Genomic DNA, 18,942 nt, shown 5'->3' on the forward strand with positions numbered 1-18,942 from the left:
CGCTTAATTACGTCTTTAAGATTACAATGACGCTTTCAGAATCATGTTTGGTTGAAAATTAACGCCTGTACAGAGGCTTAAAGTTCATAACTTTTGGAGCCTCCGTTATAAACAAATTGAATTGTGCGAAAACTATTGCACCTACAGCGCCCACTTTTGGCGCACTTTTAAAGTATGACAAAACTCTCAACTTGTCATAGGTTTTAAAAATTTTAACAATAAATGCGATAGTTATAAACAAATCAAAAAATTGGCACTTTTCTTGTTTATTTGCAATAACTTGTTTGTTTATTAACCGACATTAATTTAACAAGTCTCATTTTGTAGATAATTTTATTTCCTACCAGTTGTCTCAGAGTCACTTTTCGCTAAAATTGATGGTTTTCCCTCCAAAATGAAAAAACTGTTTTCCTCACTTATTTGTTTAAATAGAAAAGTTAGCTAATAAAATTTTTTTACTCACGAGAAGAGAGATGTTTTGTATTATGTTCTTTTAGACAATTTTACAATAATCTCGCGGATAGGAATTTTTTCGAGTAAAAATTTTATTTGCCTCATGTATTAGAGAATGCCATCCTTATTTAGGTAAAATTCCAAGTTTAAATCCAAAATATGTAATAAAATTGATTTGTCTATGTGTCCAATATTACTAGTATAGGGATAAGTCGAATGTTTTATACTATTTTATGATAGTATGTAAGTAGGATATTGATAAAAATAGTACAGATTAATTAGCAGAGATTCTAAAGTCGTTAATACTGTTTAATTTTTTATTTTTTTTTTGGTATGTTGACAGCGAGTATTCCATTACTGTGGGTAAATAATGACGAAAAATTCATTGTGCACCTTTTTTGCGTCTGTCAAAATGAAAGTGCCATTTTTACTATCGATATAATGCTTGAGTAATCTTCAAACAAGTTCGATAGGTTTCAGATCAGGGTAGTATGGTGATAGTATGACCTTTCTGTAATTTCATCCATTCAACCTTCGGATGTAAGGAATTTTTCAGCATTATAATAAGTTTTTGATTTAAAAATTAGAGTAGAAAAAAATTATAAGAGTACATTACTTGCATTTGTCACAAAGGCAAGAACATTGAAAAGGTACCGAACTTTTATTTGGCATATATCTGTATACATCACACTGTTCAAAAGGTAAAAGAGGGCGCGCATGTCCTAATACAAAATACAGTTCCACTGATTCTGTTCACACCCATGTAGGTACAATTTTAAGTACTTTTCACAACTCAAATTTAACTCATCATTTTGGATATTTCCTAGAAACACGAATACTTTTTTAAGGAAACATAATAGATACAGTTAAACACTTTTCTCTCTTCTTTCATTTAATTGGTTTCATTCCTTTTGTGACGTAAATATAAGTAAAAATAACGTTTGTTTCAGTAGTAGTGTGACTAGGTCTTATTGTCTACTGTTAAAATATTTGAATTATAATTCTTAATTGTTTATTATTTTTTTCTAGTATCTTGGAATAGGAATTTCGATTTCTATTTCCTAATGAGAATCATTCAACGTACTGAAAATATTGATGAATTTTAGAATGGATGTCAGTACAAGTGAATAATCAGACACAGCCAGTGAACTTTATTTTCCCTTCACTTCATTTTAAATTATAAGATAATTATTTTGTGTCCTGTTGCATTAATCACAATTGCAGTATACTTTTTCTCCCTCTCTCTCTTCTCGCAATAGAATGGTGCCCACATTTTAACATTGTAAGACCTCTTATATTGCTCTCAATGTGCAGAAAGTGCGTACAAATTAAATTTTATTACACGATATCCACCAAAAATGGGGCAATATTTTTATGGGTTGAAAATATAAAAGAATTTTCAAAAACAATTATTGTATTTATTTCTTCAGTTTGCATGTTTTCTAAACGATTTAAAATGAACTATATACACACACCGATGCACAGGCAGATTATTGATTTTGGAAAAACTTAAAGTTTTTATTTAATTAATATTAATATAAATAATTATTTAATAAATTACCTTTTAGATGAATTACTTTTTTCTAATCATGTTGCGATGTTGTAGATAAGGTAGTGATATTTTTTCTCTCTTAAGCCGAAAATGCTATTTTCATCTGTTACATTAGGTATGATTTTCTTAGTTAAGAAACTACACGACCTAAATTTGCATGTACATTCTTATGAATGTAAATTAATTTCAATATTCAATATTTGGTACATATTTAAAAGTATTTAAAAGACCGAAATTAAGTATTTATATTTTATTCTACAAATGTCATCTACTGTGTTGCAGTGACAATTTTGCATAGTTGCTATGTAAAAATAAAAAAAAAGAAATTTACCTAATTATAGTTCTTTTTAAATTAAATTGATCATATAATTATTCATTACTTAATTTTCTACTAACATAAATTTTTTATAACAATTGCACTCAAAAAAGATAATCGTGCGTTTTGTAATGATAATGCACGCAAACTTTTTTTGTTTTCACTTCCTCATTAATCACCCTCTATTATAGTAGTGTGATGTGAATAATACATTCATTACTAAAGGGTTCTGATCGCCAAAACGGGAAATTACACGACCAGGAAATGACTCGTGCAGTTATTGAATTGGTTCTCTGCTGTATAACATGTGGCGACGTCTTGTTGAAACCACATGTCGTCTACATCCATATCTTGCAATTTAGACAAAAAGACAATAAATTGGATTGTCAAGTCGCGATAGCGAGCGGGCACCATTAACTGTTATTGCCTGACCAGACGCATTTTCTAAGAATAGTCCGATGGTGCCTCCAGCCCAAAATTTGCACCAAACAGTGACGTGTTGTGGATGCATTTGTTTCTCAACAATCACTCGAGGATTTTCTGAACTCCAAATGCGACAGATGCTTATTCGTGAGAATACGCTGTAGAAAGCTTCTCCAAATGTCCAATTCTTCACCACGGTGCCGAATTGATGTTCCGGGACCCTTAGCAACACTCACTAACTGCATCGATGGTTTATGTTAAACGACTGGTCGAAGGACGGCCAGTGTGTTTAAAAAGATCACTAGTTGATTCAAGCTCCCTGAATTTTCAATGAATCTCTTCACAGTTAAAAATCTCTATTTCGATCGCATTTTGTACGAAATTTGCGAACTGTAGCTGCTAAACCTTCATTATTTATAAATATTGCTCAACAATGAAAACATGTTCTTTCGTGCAACGTTCCATTTTTAATAACCCTAAAGTGTCAGCTTCGCGATGTGTTTTCTTTTTTCACACAAATATTGCGTCAATTTTGGGACACCCGCTATTAATATGTGATGGTTAATATAAAACATACCGCATCTGTCGGTAGTAGAAAAAATATTATATGCAGTTTGTGTATTGTAAAGTAGCTACCTTTTTTCAATCGTATGACGAAATTCCCACTCCCACAATTTAAAAGTTGCACACGTTCAAAGTAACATGGTATTTACGTAACAGGAAATTTAAAATTCTCTCTTAAAATTTATTTGAGCTCTGCAGACCATATACGGATTTATCTACGAGTAGCAAACAAATCCTTTAAGGGGCCTCTATTGTGCCTCGCGCTGTAATTAATTAGTTCATCGATATTAGCATGCATTTACCGCAATAAGTTTTTTTATGTATGCATGTTGATAGTGCATGAGGAAAGTTCAGTTTATTTTATTTCAGGCTGTATTTTTTTCAAATATGTAAGTAATCTAAAGTAATTGGATGTTTCAATTACTTATACAAAACTAAATTTCAAATTTTCCAACGTCTCTATTGTGGGAATTGATTTCTACAGCTATGCAATATATTGGGTTCGGGCTTGATACAGGGTGTCTCGTTATCCAACTGCATTTCTTTGATTGTACAGAGGAATCCCTCTTAGGTGGAATACCCGGTATATCACGTTCTTCCATTGACGATCAACCATTGTGGACTATCAGCAATATGTCGAAAATCGCTGGGATAGTTTTGAATTCGTCGACCGTGTTTATCGTCATACCGACATTGAGAATTGCCCGTAAATGGTCTAGTGGTTCTTAACCTTTTGTTTACCGCATATCTTTCAATATTTTTGTGTTGCTTTAGTTCTCCAGTTACTTAGATATAATTCCTAATTTAAATGAATTTGAAATATTAATTGTAAATTGCACACCAAACGTAAATTTTAGAAAATAAACAATTAGTTACACTGACATAATGACGTCTGATGCTTGTCTTTGAGCTAACTTTTTAAAACGACTTAGGGCTAAGTTGTCAGTTAGTATTCCTAAAATCAGATGTGCTTTTAACTCACTGTACAGCTTTTAGCATACCCCACCTTGCCTCTAGAGTCTGGAGTCTAGATAGTTGATGCACGAATGTCCAGTAGTTTGTAAAAATGCAGACCTAGGTTCTCATTGAAGAGATTTATGCCCATTTGCATCAACATGTTTAGGTGCCACTTAACTCTAGAAACTCCTACAGTCCCTATTTCATTTGCACCTTTGTTTATTCTCTATATTATCACTAATTAGGGTCTCGAAGAGCCTAAGTTTTCCCTACAAGCTCCTTAATTTCAATAGACTTGGCAAACTGTCAGAACAAACAACTTTAAGAGAATGGAGGTATTTGATGATTCTAGATATTGTTGATAGTGGTTTTCTAAGACGAATTTTTAATAGACCTGATTATTTCAGTGAAATATATTGTCAAATGGAGGAAATAGAAGACAACTAAATAACAGAACTATGAGCACTTCACAATACCGATTTAACAGAACTGGAAAAAAAAAGATAAATAATTACCAGCACCGTAACAGTTTCCAAAACAGTTTCAAAGGTAGTAGCTGCCAAACAATATGTGATGAATATTAACCATAACGAAAGAAAGATAAAATCCTGATAAAACATTTCTGAGGAAAGTTGAAAAATAATTCGCGATGTTGCCACTATATTGCTACCATACATAGTTGGAGGGTCTTTAAAATTAGATGATGATATGGATTTCAAATGCTCCTGAAATCTAGGAAGTCTGATTATTTAGTGTAAACGAACGATAATGATGTTCATTTTGACAGGGTCTCTAAAACTGCAATAAGTGTGGTTCTCATGATCCCCATGCATCAAATAGCCTTTGTATACCACCTAGGAGCATTTTCATCCTCTCTTGCAGCGTTTCGTCCACTATACCATCGCTCCAAAACGTTAACATTGACCTTATAAACCTATGTGTATAACCGTAAGGTCCATTTAAAGCTGGCCAATGCGAAATTTTGTCGATTTGAGAGTAGGTACCATATTAGCTTTTGATGGAAAACTATCCATGGAAAGAGCAACGTTTTATTTATTTACTCACTGTCACTCTTTCATGGTACTAGATGAATAAAACATTTTCCAAAGGACATTTTTAATTAAAGTGGTTAAGAAAAAATAAGTTTCAGGCAACATATTTTTTTGTAAATCTGTATGAGTCCTATGTCCCGAACTGTAAGTTCTTTGGCATCGATATTTAACTGGTTTTGAAATATTGAAGAAAAGAAGTCAACGGAACATCATCAAGCTATTATTATATTTTCGAAAGGAGTCGGAATTGACCCCAATTTCATTTCAACTTATCATGTTAATTTCTGGAAGAGTAAATGTAGCAATTTGGTAGCCGAATGAAGAAGTTTTATATGTTTGTATATTTTTTACAAAAATCTAGCAACAATCTTGAGGTCCATAATAATTAGTAATATTAATTTATGTATTTTGGTCTACAAATCTGTATTTTGGAATAGATTGTTTTCTGTAATAGAACTAACGTACTTAGGAGATGACCAAGATACCAGAATGTATACAAGTTTTGTATCCATCCACTGATGTTTTCTTTGAGTTATTGTGAAATAAATAATTATAATAAATGAATGTAAACAATTGTACTGTTATTAGTATTTATTTAATTTCGTGTGCCTTGAACAATAATTATTAATGTATAAATTCAAAACATTATTTTTATCTGTTGACTAAGTCATTGTTTCAAAATTTTCTGTAATTATCGCCTGTTTAGTAACAATTTTAGCAACAATTTTTAATAATATCTAATAACAGTACTTAACTGATTCATAAATAAACATCCGTAATAAACCGGAAATTATTTTTTTTTATCTTAAATTACAAACGCTTTGTGCGCACCGATCGAAGACGAACTAAATCTGAGTATTTAATATTTGAAGTGATTCGCGTATCTACGTACGTAATTTATAAAATTAATCCGCAGCTGTGCAGTCATGTAATATATACTAATTGCTGAAGGCCACCGTGTCACTTCTAATGAGGTACTCGAATAATATACTAACTCAGAATCAATTTTTTAATTAGGATTTATTTATGTGCTTGAAATTAATCATTCATGTTTTTCAACTTCTTTTTTCTAATCAGTCCTTTTATAAACACGTCGTTTCCTCGAATACGCCGTGTAATTCAATTTGCATATTATCATTGTTATTAAGTGAATTAATCGTGTTTTATGCTCATGCGGGATGTTATTGCCGAGCTTGAAGTCATAAAATTGTTAAATAAATTCACGGAAGCCCAAATTTATTTTGATTTTTTTCTTTTATTGTTTTCGGTCCGTTATAAAGAGAAAAATCTTCGTCTAATTGTTTACAATTATATATTTTATTATTATTATTAATGTACTTTCTATTAGTTTTTCATCTTTCAAAATATTGTTCACCATATATTTTATTATTTTTTATAGTTTTATGCAAAAAAGATGCACATAATATTCGATGACGCGTTTTTCTATAATTTAGGCATTTTTGCGATATGCAGAACATTTCTAGTTTACGATTTATCACTAGAATGCGATATATTCGTTGACGTTTCGTTGCGATTAAATCTAGTATATTGTAGATTTACACTTGAGCCATTGTTCAAGACATTCCACATATAAACTTTTTAATTACTGAAATGTGAAACAGTAAGGAGTAAAAATAATGTACTACGTTTACTCCATACCGTTGTTGTATACCGAGGAAAATATTTAATTGTGAGAAAAATCATTTATTACTATGGCCAATTAAACGATTTATATATCTTTGGCGAATTAAACATTCCTTTCTACGTATCTATTTGTTTGAATGAATTTTGATTCATCCTAAACGGTTAGTTCTAAATTTAGACAGCTAAAATGAAATAAAATATTTTTGCAACGTACAATTGAATATTATTTCCTGAAAAACATATTTAATTTATTATTAATTACCATTATTTAACTTAATATTGTACGTTTTTTACTCGCTATGTGGGAAACTCCCAACATCAATTATACCTGTAAGTGCATATGGTACATTAATAGTAAATTTAGATATTGCTTTGTGTTCTGTTATTTTTATTACATTTTATGAAACTTTGGTTAACTGTCAATCAAAATTAGTTTAAATACAAATTAATGTCTAAATAACGCGCTTAATTAAAGACAAAACTATGCTTTTAAATTAATTAATTAAATATGAATCGTGAATATAAAATATACAGCTCCAAGTCAGTAGTGATTATAAAGTACAATTTTAAATTAAACACAATAAACAAATTTTTGTGATCCAACGCCAGTCAATTGTGATTATAACTCGATTAACTAATCGGTCAATTACATTGTGGGTACAATTTCAGTGGCTTTCAAACCTCATTCGTATAATAAACCATTTTATACATAATAATGGGCAACCTCACACTATGCATGCACAATAATGGTTAATGCTGCTCTACTCCACATGCTTTCGCAGCTGCGCGTTAATTAGTAATATTTAATTTTAGTGTATTTTATTTCCTAGACATAAGTGCTCATTGTTTGAAGTAACGTGATTCTTTTCAGTCATTAATAGTTCTGTTTCTGCAGCAGTTAGAACTTATTTGAAACTATCAGAGGTATTTGACCAATTGATTCGTAACTTTATACTCGTTGAAAATACGTGACAACTTAATTGGCCGAGTATATCTGATAGTTTGAAAACTGTTTGAGACTGCTGCAGGGACAAACATATTATTACATGTTTCATGTCAAATATTTAATTTCTTTCTTTATAAAAATAAAAAAAATAAATACTTAATTTCTTTGTACAACTGTGGGATATTCATGAACATAATATTATCCATAAAATTATTTGTACGTATGTACATAATTAAATATTTTGCAAAACAAACAAATATATTGAAATATATTGAAAATGTGAAAATTATTATTGACCGTTATTGGGACTGCCAAATTAGCAATTAAGTCATGACAGAATTACCAATGTAACTGTAATTCTTAATTCTGAAGCTTGCAATTAAAATGTTATCGTTCTCCCATTTTAACACTACCTTAAGGTATTCTCTTGCAATATTATAAACAAAAAAGTTATCGCGTTGATTTATAAACTTGATTTTATAAGTGTTTTATGTTTATACCTACAACACTATACATATATAGAATTTCACTTACGGTCTTGCGGCTTTCGGCTTGATAATTAGCAAAACTTTTTTTTCTCTGTTTTTTATGTTGTCTACACAATACTGAAGATTTCTACCATTTCTTTTCTAGTCAAATTAGGTCATATGTATATTAAACTTAAATAATGTTCTCAATATAGTAATGAAAAAACACATTCATATAGCATATAGCTGTCATATCTTAATCATTAAACAGTGATGCAAAACAAAAAAAATGAACTCTTGTTCTTGTTCCTAATAACAATGACTGATCAGTTTGTACTAAAATTAACACGAAATTCAGAAATGGTAGGTATACTAATTAAGATCTGTACCTTTAATTATCTACTTTTTTAAAGTGCTCTTCATTAAAAAAATTTATTAATAGATTAGTAATTTAATAATTTATTTATATTCATACAGTACAATATTTTATAATTCACGTCCTATGAGAGCAATACACTAATTAAATATATGTAAATAATAAGCTGAACCATATACTCTTGTTAAAATCTCCGAAACTGGACCGTTTTTTGAGAAAAACGCAATTGTCCCAAAGTCAACAGTGTATGTCCCTTAATCTACAGGGTGTCTGGAAAAAATAAACCGATACTTCAATAATAGCTTCCTTGAATGATGTACAGGGTGATTCACTATATTTTGACCCCCCTTTAACTTTTTTATTTTAAGAGTTATAAAAAACTGTGAAATATAAAAGTTGCACGATTTTTTATGAATTTTTCGAAAATGATATTAGAAAAACAAATGAAGTCCAAACAAAATGGCCGCGGATGTTAACTTTGTTAAGTTAGATGGAACACCCTGTATATTTTTACGTATTTGGATAGAACGTTCCCTGTCGAGCATAGTCATGTAGGGTTTGTTGGGTCCCTATCTAACAATAAGCGAGATACTATTAAAACACGAAAAGAAGATTTTTTATTAAGAAAATAAGACATATTGTAATTGTTAGACCTCTTTCAGGCATTTCTGCCTTTTTTCCAATTACGTAAGTTTTTACAGATTTAGTTATAATATATTTTGATATATCGGATATTGATACGGTCCAAAATGCGTATGGGTAATGTAACGAAATCTCACTAATTAGGCTGTGACAGGTCTAATTACTGATGTATATTATGTGGTAGGTCGTGACAGTGACAGGTAGTAATGTCTTGACAACATTGTTATTGATTGACTGTTTGTATTATTATTTAATTAAAAAATGTTACACAGAAGCAGAAAATTATTTAGAATTAAAATAGAGTATGGAGAAGAACTTTGCTTTATTTTAATTCCTATAATATTTCAATTTTCTACTTCTGTGTAACCCATTTTAATTAAATAATAATACAAACTGTTAAACAATAACAATGTTGTCATGACATTACCTGTCACTGTCACGGCCTACCATATAACATTGTCCATTAGTAATTAGGCCTCTCACGGCCTAATTAGTGGGATTTAGTTAAAATACCTATACGCATTTTGGACCATATCAATGTCCGATATGTCAAAATATATTATAACTAAATCTGTAAATCCTTACGTAATTGGAACAAGGCAAAAATGCCTGAACGAGGTTTAACAATTACAAGATGTCTTATTTTCTTAATCAAAAACATTTTTTTCGTGTTTTAATAGTATCTTGCTTATTGTTAGAGATGGACCCAACAAACCCTACATGACTACCTATACTCGACAGGGAACGTTCTATCCAAATATGTAAAAATATACAGGGTGTGCCATTTAGCTTAACAAAGTTACCATCCGCGGCCATTTTGTTTGGACTTCATTTGTATTTCTACTATCATTTTCAAAAAATTCATAAAATCTCGTGCAACTTTTATATTTCACATTTTTTTATAACTCTTAAAACAAAAAAGTTAAGGGGGGTCAAAATATAGTGAATCACCCTGTACATATATAGATCAAGTTAGCTTGGAAAAAGTTTTATTTCTGTAAAAAGTTACATTGCTTATTGTAAAAAATATATTTACATTTGATTCTTGAAAATTATATTTGACTCTATATCTCAAAAACAAAAGACGATAATTCATATAAAATGGTTTTAAAATAAGGAAATATACTAATTAATATATCGTGGCTGGATTTCGATCACAAACGTTTTAATTATTGATCTAGTAACAAGTAAAGTAAAAAGCAGTTATATCACGTCAATACTCTTTACAGGTGACAAGTTTCGACTGGTTTTGGCCACGACCCTGCGTGAAGACGGTTATCCCGACAGCGGCGATTGGAATCCGCAGGGATTGGAAAGCGAAGGTTCCAGAGCCGACAGTTTCGAGTACGTGATGTCCGGAAAAGTCTACAGAATCGAAGGAGACGAAGCAGCGTTGGAACCTTCCAGTCGATTGTGAGTAGCCCCTTTAATAAATAAATTGGTAGTTTCTGGTAAGATTGCAATTTCTTTTTCGTATTAGATTTCTATCGCATCGGATAAATTTAAAATAGTGTCACATATGTACTTAAAAATGAAAAAGCTAGTTCATCAGATACAAGTTGTTTAATTTGTTAACTCCGTCTCATCTCAATTATAGGGAGTGTTTCTCGTTTAAAAGTACCTACATAAAATAAAAGTGAAATTTGTTTCTGATAGATTACGCCATCAAAAATATGGTTGCGCAATCTTAATTTAAAGAAAGCTTTTAAATTGTTAAGCTTTCAAAAAATAACTAAAAATGAAACAGAAATAAGAAAGTTAATGAAGGAAATTGTGGCAAATGTGAAACGGGTAAAATATGTATGTTTGATTGAATCAAGAAAACCTTAAGACGTCTTTTTTCTTCATAAAATGTTAGGTACATACATCACTTGGTATTATCCGTAATACATATGGAAGAACCTACAGGATATCTCGAAACTTGTAAATATAACAGATACAGGGTGATTTTTAAGTCATGGCCATAGATTATTTGAAATAAAAAGGCCTTAGTGAATCAAGAGTCTAAATCCACTCTTTTATAAAACAAAAAGTTTAAAGAAAGACCACATTTATTCAAGTATCACTCTACAAATAGTGATTTCGAAGTATTCTAGAAATGTTGATAAATTATTTTTATATTTCGAGAAAATGAATTTATTCTGCACTTCTGCCGCCAATCTGATCCCAACTTTAATAGAAAAAATTTTTTTTCGAAAATGCTAAGTAGGTACTTATTTTTGAGTTATTTTTAAATGAAAGTAAACTTATCACATAGATGAATAAAAAGTAAGTCACTCTAGAACTATTTGTTTTAAAAAAATGTAGGTATGTATAATTTTTTTCAAATATAATATACTCAAAATTTGAAAAAAATTATTGGCCTAGAAGTATTTACTTTTTATTTTTAGAAGAAGCTATACATTTTTTTTAAAACGAATTCTTTTCGAATTTTTCTAAATTTATTCAAGTGTCAAACAAATTAAAATTTAAAAAAAATACTAGGAAATTGCAAATTTTTTCAAATATGTGTATGGAAAGCATTTTTTTTTCTTAGAACTACCTAATAGCACTTAATGAAAACGAATTAGCTAGTTATCCAATTTCTAAAATAGTCATTGATGTTAAAATTTTGTGTCTCGTAATCTCCTCAATGATTAACACCGAGGTTAACACTTCTGAAAATGTATTCACTAAAATTTTGCTGATATAATAGGTACATTATAAATTCTATTAAACAGCCACACAAAAAAATATTCCAAACCCAAGAGAGCCACATATCATTTCCGAAGGAATTCGGAGAAAAGTAAAATTTTTGGGCGAAAACGCCCAAATATGGGTCAAAACATTTTTTTTCCTAATTTTTGTCCAAATATATCATTTTCGTAGTATTTTAAGGCGCTGGCTGATGCCATTAGTAAAAGTAACCCATGACTTCGATATTCTCAGAAAATCCACTACTATTAGGTGAAAACTGACCCAAATATGGATCAAAACATTTATTTTTCTATTTTTTGTCCAAATATCATTTTCGTAGTATTTCGAGACGCTGAAAAATTTACCCATGACCTCGATATTTCTCGGAAAATTCAATATTTGGGTGAAAACTGATCCAAATATGGGTCAAAACTAGGGTTGCCAGATCTCCGGGTTTGACCCGGAGTTTTCGGGTTTTGATAATACATCTTCGGGCTCCGGGTTTATGTCATTTCTCCGGGTTTGTTGAGGAAAAATCGTGATTTCTTCAAAAACATTTTATGCCTCCCAGATTTCCTGATTGCTTATTTTTAAACATCGATTTCTTCGCAAAAACATTGTCCCCCAGATTTCCTGATCGCATAACTTTTTTTAGTCATCAATTATACAAACGCCTTGTAGGAATAGTTAAATGTAACACAATATTTTAATGTCTCCGGGTCTGTCATGAAATAGATCTGGTAACCCTAGTCAAAACTGATTTTTTTTTCCTACATTTTGTCCAAATATATCATTTTGTTAGTATTTGGAGGCGCTGAACACGATACCATTAGTAAAATTTCGATATGCCATTAGTGATATATTATTTGGACAAAATTTAGGAAAAATCAGTTGTGACCCATATTTAGGCCAGTTTTCATCCAATTATTGGATTTTCTGAGAAATATAGAGGTCTTGGGTAAATTTTACTAATAGCATCGTACTCAGCGCCCTAAAACACTACGAAAATAATACACTTGGACAAAATTTAGGAAAAAATCAGTTTTGGCCCATATTTGGGCGTTTTCACCCAAAAATTTCACTTCTCTCTGAAATTTGCCGTGAATTTTGACAACATGATCGTGTTCAGCGCATTGAATTCCTTCGGAAATGATATGTGGCTCTCTTTGATTTGGACTTTTTTTATGTGGCTGTTATTTGTAAATGTTTATTCGTCACATTTTTTGTTTATTTGATCGAGCATATCTGTCACACTGAAAAGAAATAGAAATTTTAAATACGTAACCCCAAGAGGTAAACTTTATAAATTTATTTTTGCTTAACCACAAATATCCCACTGAGTTGTTTTACTATTACATTATAAACATTACAACATTTAAAGTCAATTTGATTAGAGCTTTGAAAACGAAAAGAGGAATTGCCAGAGTGTTAGCAGCTTGTCTTGTTACAGCGTAATCGTAAATATTTATCTAATATCTTGATGTGCGATACTTCTGGTTAGGCAAAATTAAATTTGTAAAATCAGCCCCTTGACTTATCCTTTCTCTGCGCGAAGGGTTGTTTATGTAAAATGCGATATATGATATTTTATAGCCCTCTGTCACGAGTGGCAGTGGCTTTAGATTAGACCCTTAGTTCATAAGGCTTTTTTATCTGACATGTTCCAAGGGTCAGGTCTCATGTGAAGTGACGTGGATTTAGAAAACGCCTTGTACAAACGCACTTAAAAAAAGTGGAAACAGTTTACTTCTCGTTTAATATGCGCTTCTCATCCATACGTATGCTTCATAAACTTATCTTTTGTTATATACACAACTGTGGGCGATTCTATTAATCATCTTGAAAAAACCCAGCTTAATAATTTCGGGCTAACAGCAGTTACGTCATATTAAAATCTAAAACCGTTTATTTAATACTAACATACATAATTACGTAAGATCTACGATGCAACTACAATAATCTTCATGAACAGTATCATGGTCTGTGTCATTATTGTCCAAGTAAATAATAATAAAGTAGCTATAATTGAAAAATTAGCACGTATTATTAAATACATCTGTATATGACTGAAATATTTACTTTAATTGAAACTCGGTTCTCCATAATAATCAATGATTTTTTTTTGTTTTATATCTATTGTCTTCAAAAATGTTTGGTACTAAAATCCAATAAGTAAAATAATCTATTTACCTAATTATATTCCTTATATTTATTTATATGTATTCACCTTTAATTACGACTACAGTTTTGTTTTTTTTTTATGATAAACGAGCAAATAAACGCGAAGAAAATTAAATAATGGGACATATTTATTAGTTATTTTAATTTCAACATTTATTGTCAAGCAGAATTGCAATTCAATGTACCTATAATTTAGTCTGTCTTTTTGATCTCTTAAAACAAAGTTGTTGATTTTTTTTCAAACAAGACAAAAATAAAGATATTAGAAATTAGACTTTATTCATTACATTATTGAAATATCCAGTATTTTCGAGAAAAACTATTTTAGTAATAAATTTAAGATTTAAGATAAAGGCAATAATTGTATAAATACATTCACAAAATACCCTAACTTGGTCTTGAAAAAATTTACAAGCAATTGTAGTTTTTTTTAAATTAGTCTGTGTACTTTAAAGTATTTTGATACGAAACTTGGTCGTAAGGGACAATATCTATTTATAGTATTGCAAAGTAGTTTTTTATTATTTTTTTTATGTTATTAAAAACAAACTTAAAAATTATTGGAATATTCTTCAATGAAACCAGAAATAATATGTCAGTCATTTATTACTATTTGTATGCGACACTTGAATTTTACTTTACTGTACGTATACAGGGTATTTAAAGTTCTATATTTTAAGGGGAGCTTTCTTGAAAGTTCCCTTAAAAAGTTACAGCTCTTCAGAGTTTTTATTTGTTGAAATTTATGAACTCCGTTGCTCATTAAGATATTTCAGTGAAACTTGAGACAGAGGGTTTTTGGAGTAGGCAGATATGACATATAAACTAACTTTTTGCCTAAGACTAGAGGTTAGTAAGATCGTAATCTTACATTACATTTGTTGAGGTACAGATTTTGAATAAAAAATATTTTTTAGAAGGTTGTTTTATTTACTGTAAAAAGTTATACTTGATCATAAAGATATATAAAAAAAAATATTTCAATTTTGTCCTTCAATAGAGCCGTTTTCTGTATTCCTTTTGTTTTTTTTATTATATTAACACGTGTTTCGTATTTGTTTTTTTTTTGTTATTGGTCAATTTCTACAAAAAAAGTGTAGTAATTGNGGGGAGCTTTCTTGAAAGTTCCCTTAAAAAGTTACAGCTCTTCAGAGTTTTTATTTGTTGAAATTTATGAACTCCGTTGCTCATTAAGATATTTCAGTGAAACTTGAGACAGAGGGTTTTTGGAGTAGGCAGATATGACATATAAACTAACTTTTTGCCTAAGACTAGAGGTTAGTAAGATCGTAATCTTACATTACATTTGTTGAGGTACAGATTTTGAATAAAAAATATTTTTTAGAAGGTTGTTTTATTTACTGTAAAAAGTTATACTTGATCATAAAGATATATAAAAAAAAATATTTCAATTTTGTCCTTCAATAGAGCCGTTTTCTGTATTCCTTTTGTTTTTTTTATTATATTAACACGTGTTTCGTATTTGTTTTTTTTTTGTTATTGGTCAATTTCTACAAAAAAAGTGTAGTAATTGTGAAGGCAAATTCACCATTGATCCTATGACTTCAATACACATAAAATTTCAGCTTACGATTCGTCAATAGTGAACGATTTGCATTACCGTTTCATTGCAATAATCCAGTGTTATTATATGTAGTTTGTCAACTAAATTAGATTGTTTTTGGCAATGCCATCTATACGGGTAAGACAACTACAGAATTGCATAGTCCTATTTAATGTATTTTGTGGAATCATCTATATTCCGAGGAATTTTAATAAAACATGAAAAACAAAAAGAGAATTTTGCTTTTTATTGACTATTTCATAAATTATAGGTACATTATATTTATCATAAATCGAATTTTACCAAAGGGAATGACCCTATGGTCTATTACTAACATTGGGAATAAATATTCTAAATTTCACCTTTTTGTACTGTATTAATTTTTCTACAGTTTGAACCAAATTACCTGTATTAAAAAAATCAATGAACCTCAAAATGAACACAAAGATTTAACCCTGTGAGTGTGGTAGGTAAAACAAAACAAAATTGTCTACAGTAGGCAACTTGATCTAAATCCCTTTATTTTTCCAAAGACAGTACCCCTTGAAATATGGCGGTTTCGATTGTGGACGCCCTGTATAAAAAAAAGATGTATTACGTATATCATATAAAACTGCAGTTATTAGGTCCATATTCTCTTTAATTTTGCACAATTTTAAAGCTTTCACAACATTTTCATGGCATAGAAAACGTTAATTCTCTCAAAAAAAGTAGGAGATACGTTATTATCCGCAAATTATGGTGTTTATACACACAAATTTCAAGGTTCGCGTTTGCAATTTAGTTTAGGTTGCACGTGTAAACCGAATGACCTTTACCTTGAGTTGCCAACAGAGGCACCTTATGGTATATTTATATTGCAAATTTTAGGATACGTCAGTGTGCAGTGTCACATAGCGGAATTAGGGCCAACCTATTTTGATCCTTTGCGTATTTGGATTGGCTAAATGTAATTTTTCTATGTCATGTCGTAATAGTATGTTACATAGTAAGGTATTAAAAATCGTCTTAATAAAGAAGAATTTTAGTTAGTTTATTAATTGAATTAATTGAATTGAGGTATGTGATTAATTTCTTGTAAGTCCTCTTACTTATCTCATAAATCTCTCTTGATAAATAGTACTTTCTGATATTTTTATTGCCGTGTCTTTATAAAATGATACATAACTACTGGAGTTATCCTCCTTATTATCTACCATCTCAAAAATATTGGAAAAGATTAAGTATTCTTAAAACAGTAATATCTTTCACCACCCATGTCAACAGAAACTGTAATTTTGACTGGAATTTTCAACTTATTACTGAATTATATCCAAGTATAAACGTTGGTAAAACTACCATTAGTGGTTTAAGCAAGGCTTTCGATATGGTAGATCATGTTTTACTTCCCAATAAATTGTATAATTATTGATTTAGAGTATACGTACATATTCTGCAAAGTAGAAATGGCTGGTATAAAATCTGAACATTTGAAGATTAATCTTTAGCGTTCCACTAGACACAGTATTAATATTTGTGAATTATCGACATTTAAATGAGACAGCCACTGTAGCCTAATTATTACTCAATAAATTTGTGAGCAATTTTAATAGCAATAAATTATACTTTTACATTTATCGATAGTTATTTTCATAACTTTTACCACTTCATAAAAATTGCGTATTAAAAGTAAATCAAAGTTTATACAAGTTACTGATGTTTTTGGCTTTTACTTAGACAATGGGTCTACGGTTAGACAAATTACCATCAATTTGTCATCCTCAAAGAAAAAAAAAATTTTACTCTTAATCAGGTGTACAATATATATATTTTTTTCATAATTCATGTCTAGGATGTCTTATTAAATTTTATTTTGGAACATCTAAGTAGGTACCTAACCTATATATGTTTTTTAACTTCAGAAATGGGCTGTGAGGATTTTTACTTTTGATGAGAGATTTACACTTGCACCTCGATTAATATCGTGTAGAAACACTTAAAAATTACACAGTTCCACACATTCCCGTGCTTAAATAAACTTGAAATCTTATTAAATTTTAAAAATTCTACAAAAAAATAATTTCTAGCCTGTTCATAAAAAGTGAAAAGGTTTAACAACCCCAATTCCGAAAATGAAAAATTTTAACAAAGTTTTAAAAACAAAAGAACCAAAATTCCAATAAAAAAAGGTTTTTTCTTAATATTTCAGTTGTTAGATTTATCTCTTAACATTTTTACGCATTTCTGTATTTTTTTTTATTTCCTATTCTAATATTTAAGTATTATTCTGTTTTACATATTCTATTGTTCTTTGTACGAACTGATTTTATTCAAACAGAAAAATTTGTATATCCATGGTGTCCCGTTCATGTTTCAAAAAAGCTTGTGTGCAAGTTCCTCATGGAAAAATAATAGGGGTAGTTCATGTAAAGTTTTTTTCTTAGATGCCCTGTTTGCGAGATACAATGTGTTGAAGTTGTTACTTTGCAAATGGTTTTCCTTAATTATTATCTAAATCGGCTAATGATAAAAATGTTAAAAATTTGTACCCGAGTTAACATCAACTGTGCGTTAAGAATAATGTGCAAACGGTTTCTTTGTGAAAAGCAGTGTCGCAGATACAGGTAATTGGAGGGGTACAATTACATTTCTAAACGGTTCTATAAACTCTAAAGCATACTACAAAAAAGGTATACTTGTCGAAATTCGATAGCATGTACCATTTTCGAGAAAAATGAGGTTGCATAGATATGGACAATTTCAGCATCTACTGTAGTATTTCGAGTTTTGCTCATTTATTTAATTGTTCAGCTGTTTTGTTCTGTATGTCTCCGAGTCTGTTTCCTAATATTTTTCTGTTCTTATCACTTTTTTTAAGCATTCATGTCCATCAACAATTCAGTCCATTCATTAATTGTTTGTTTATTTTAGTAATGGTAGTGTAGTAGTTTACAAAATCTAAAATTAGTTATTAATAAATAATTAATTACCATAATCTGTTTATTTTGATTTACATTTTTAAATGTTAATTTACATCAAGCCGAAACTTAAAATATTTTTTTTTTTTTTAGTTAATAAAATATTTTACAATTTAACTGTTTTAAATGCAAATACTATTGGTAACTAAATGTCTTCAGCTCATTCAATTTA

At 29.9% G+C, this 18,942-nt stretch overlaps 1 protein-coding gene across 1 annotated transcript in view; it reads left to right on the plus strand.

The window, feature by feature from the left end:
- Positions 1–18,942, plus strand: part of LOC108909181 (DNA-directed RNA polymerases I, II, and III subunit RPABC3) — a 239,249-nt gene that overhangs the window by 177,898 nt on the left and 42,409 nt on the right. Inside the window, exon 3 of the mRNA XM_018713429.2 lies at positions 10,622–10,805. Within this exon, the coding sequence (XP_018568945.1) occupies positions 10,622–10,805 (184 nt within the window). The remainder of the gene's footprint in view (positions 1–10,621; positions 10,806–18,942) is intronic.

This window comes from Anoplophora glabripennis, unplaced genomic scaffold, assembly GCF_000390285.2.
Source record: "Anoplophora glabripennis isolate ALB-LARVAE unplaced genomic scaffold, Agla_2.0 scaffold318, whole genome shotgun sequence".
Lineage (NCBI taxonomy): Eukaryota > Metazoa > Arthropoda > Insecta > Coleoptera > Cerambycidae > Anoplophora > Anoplophora glabripennis.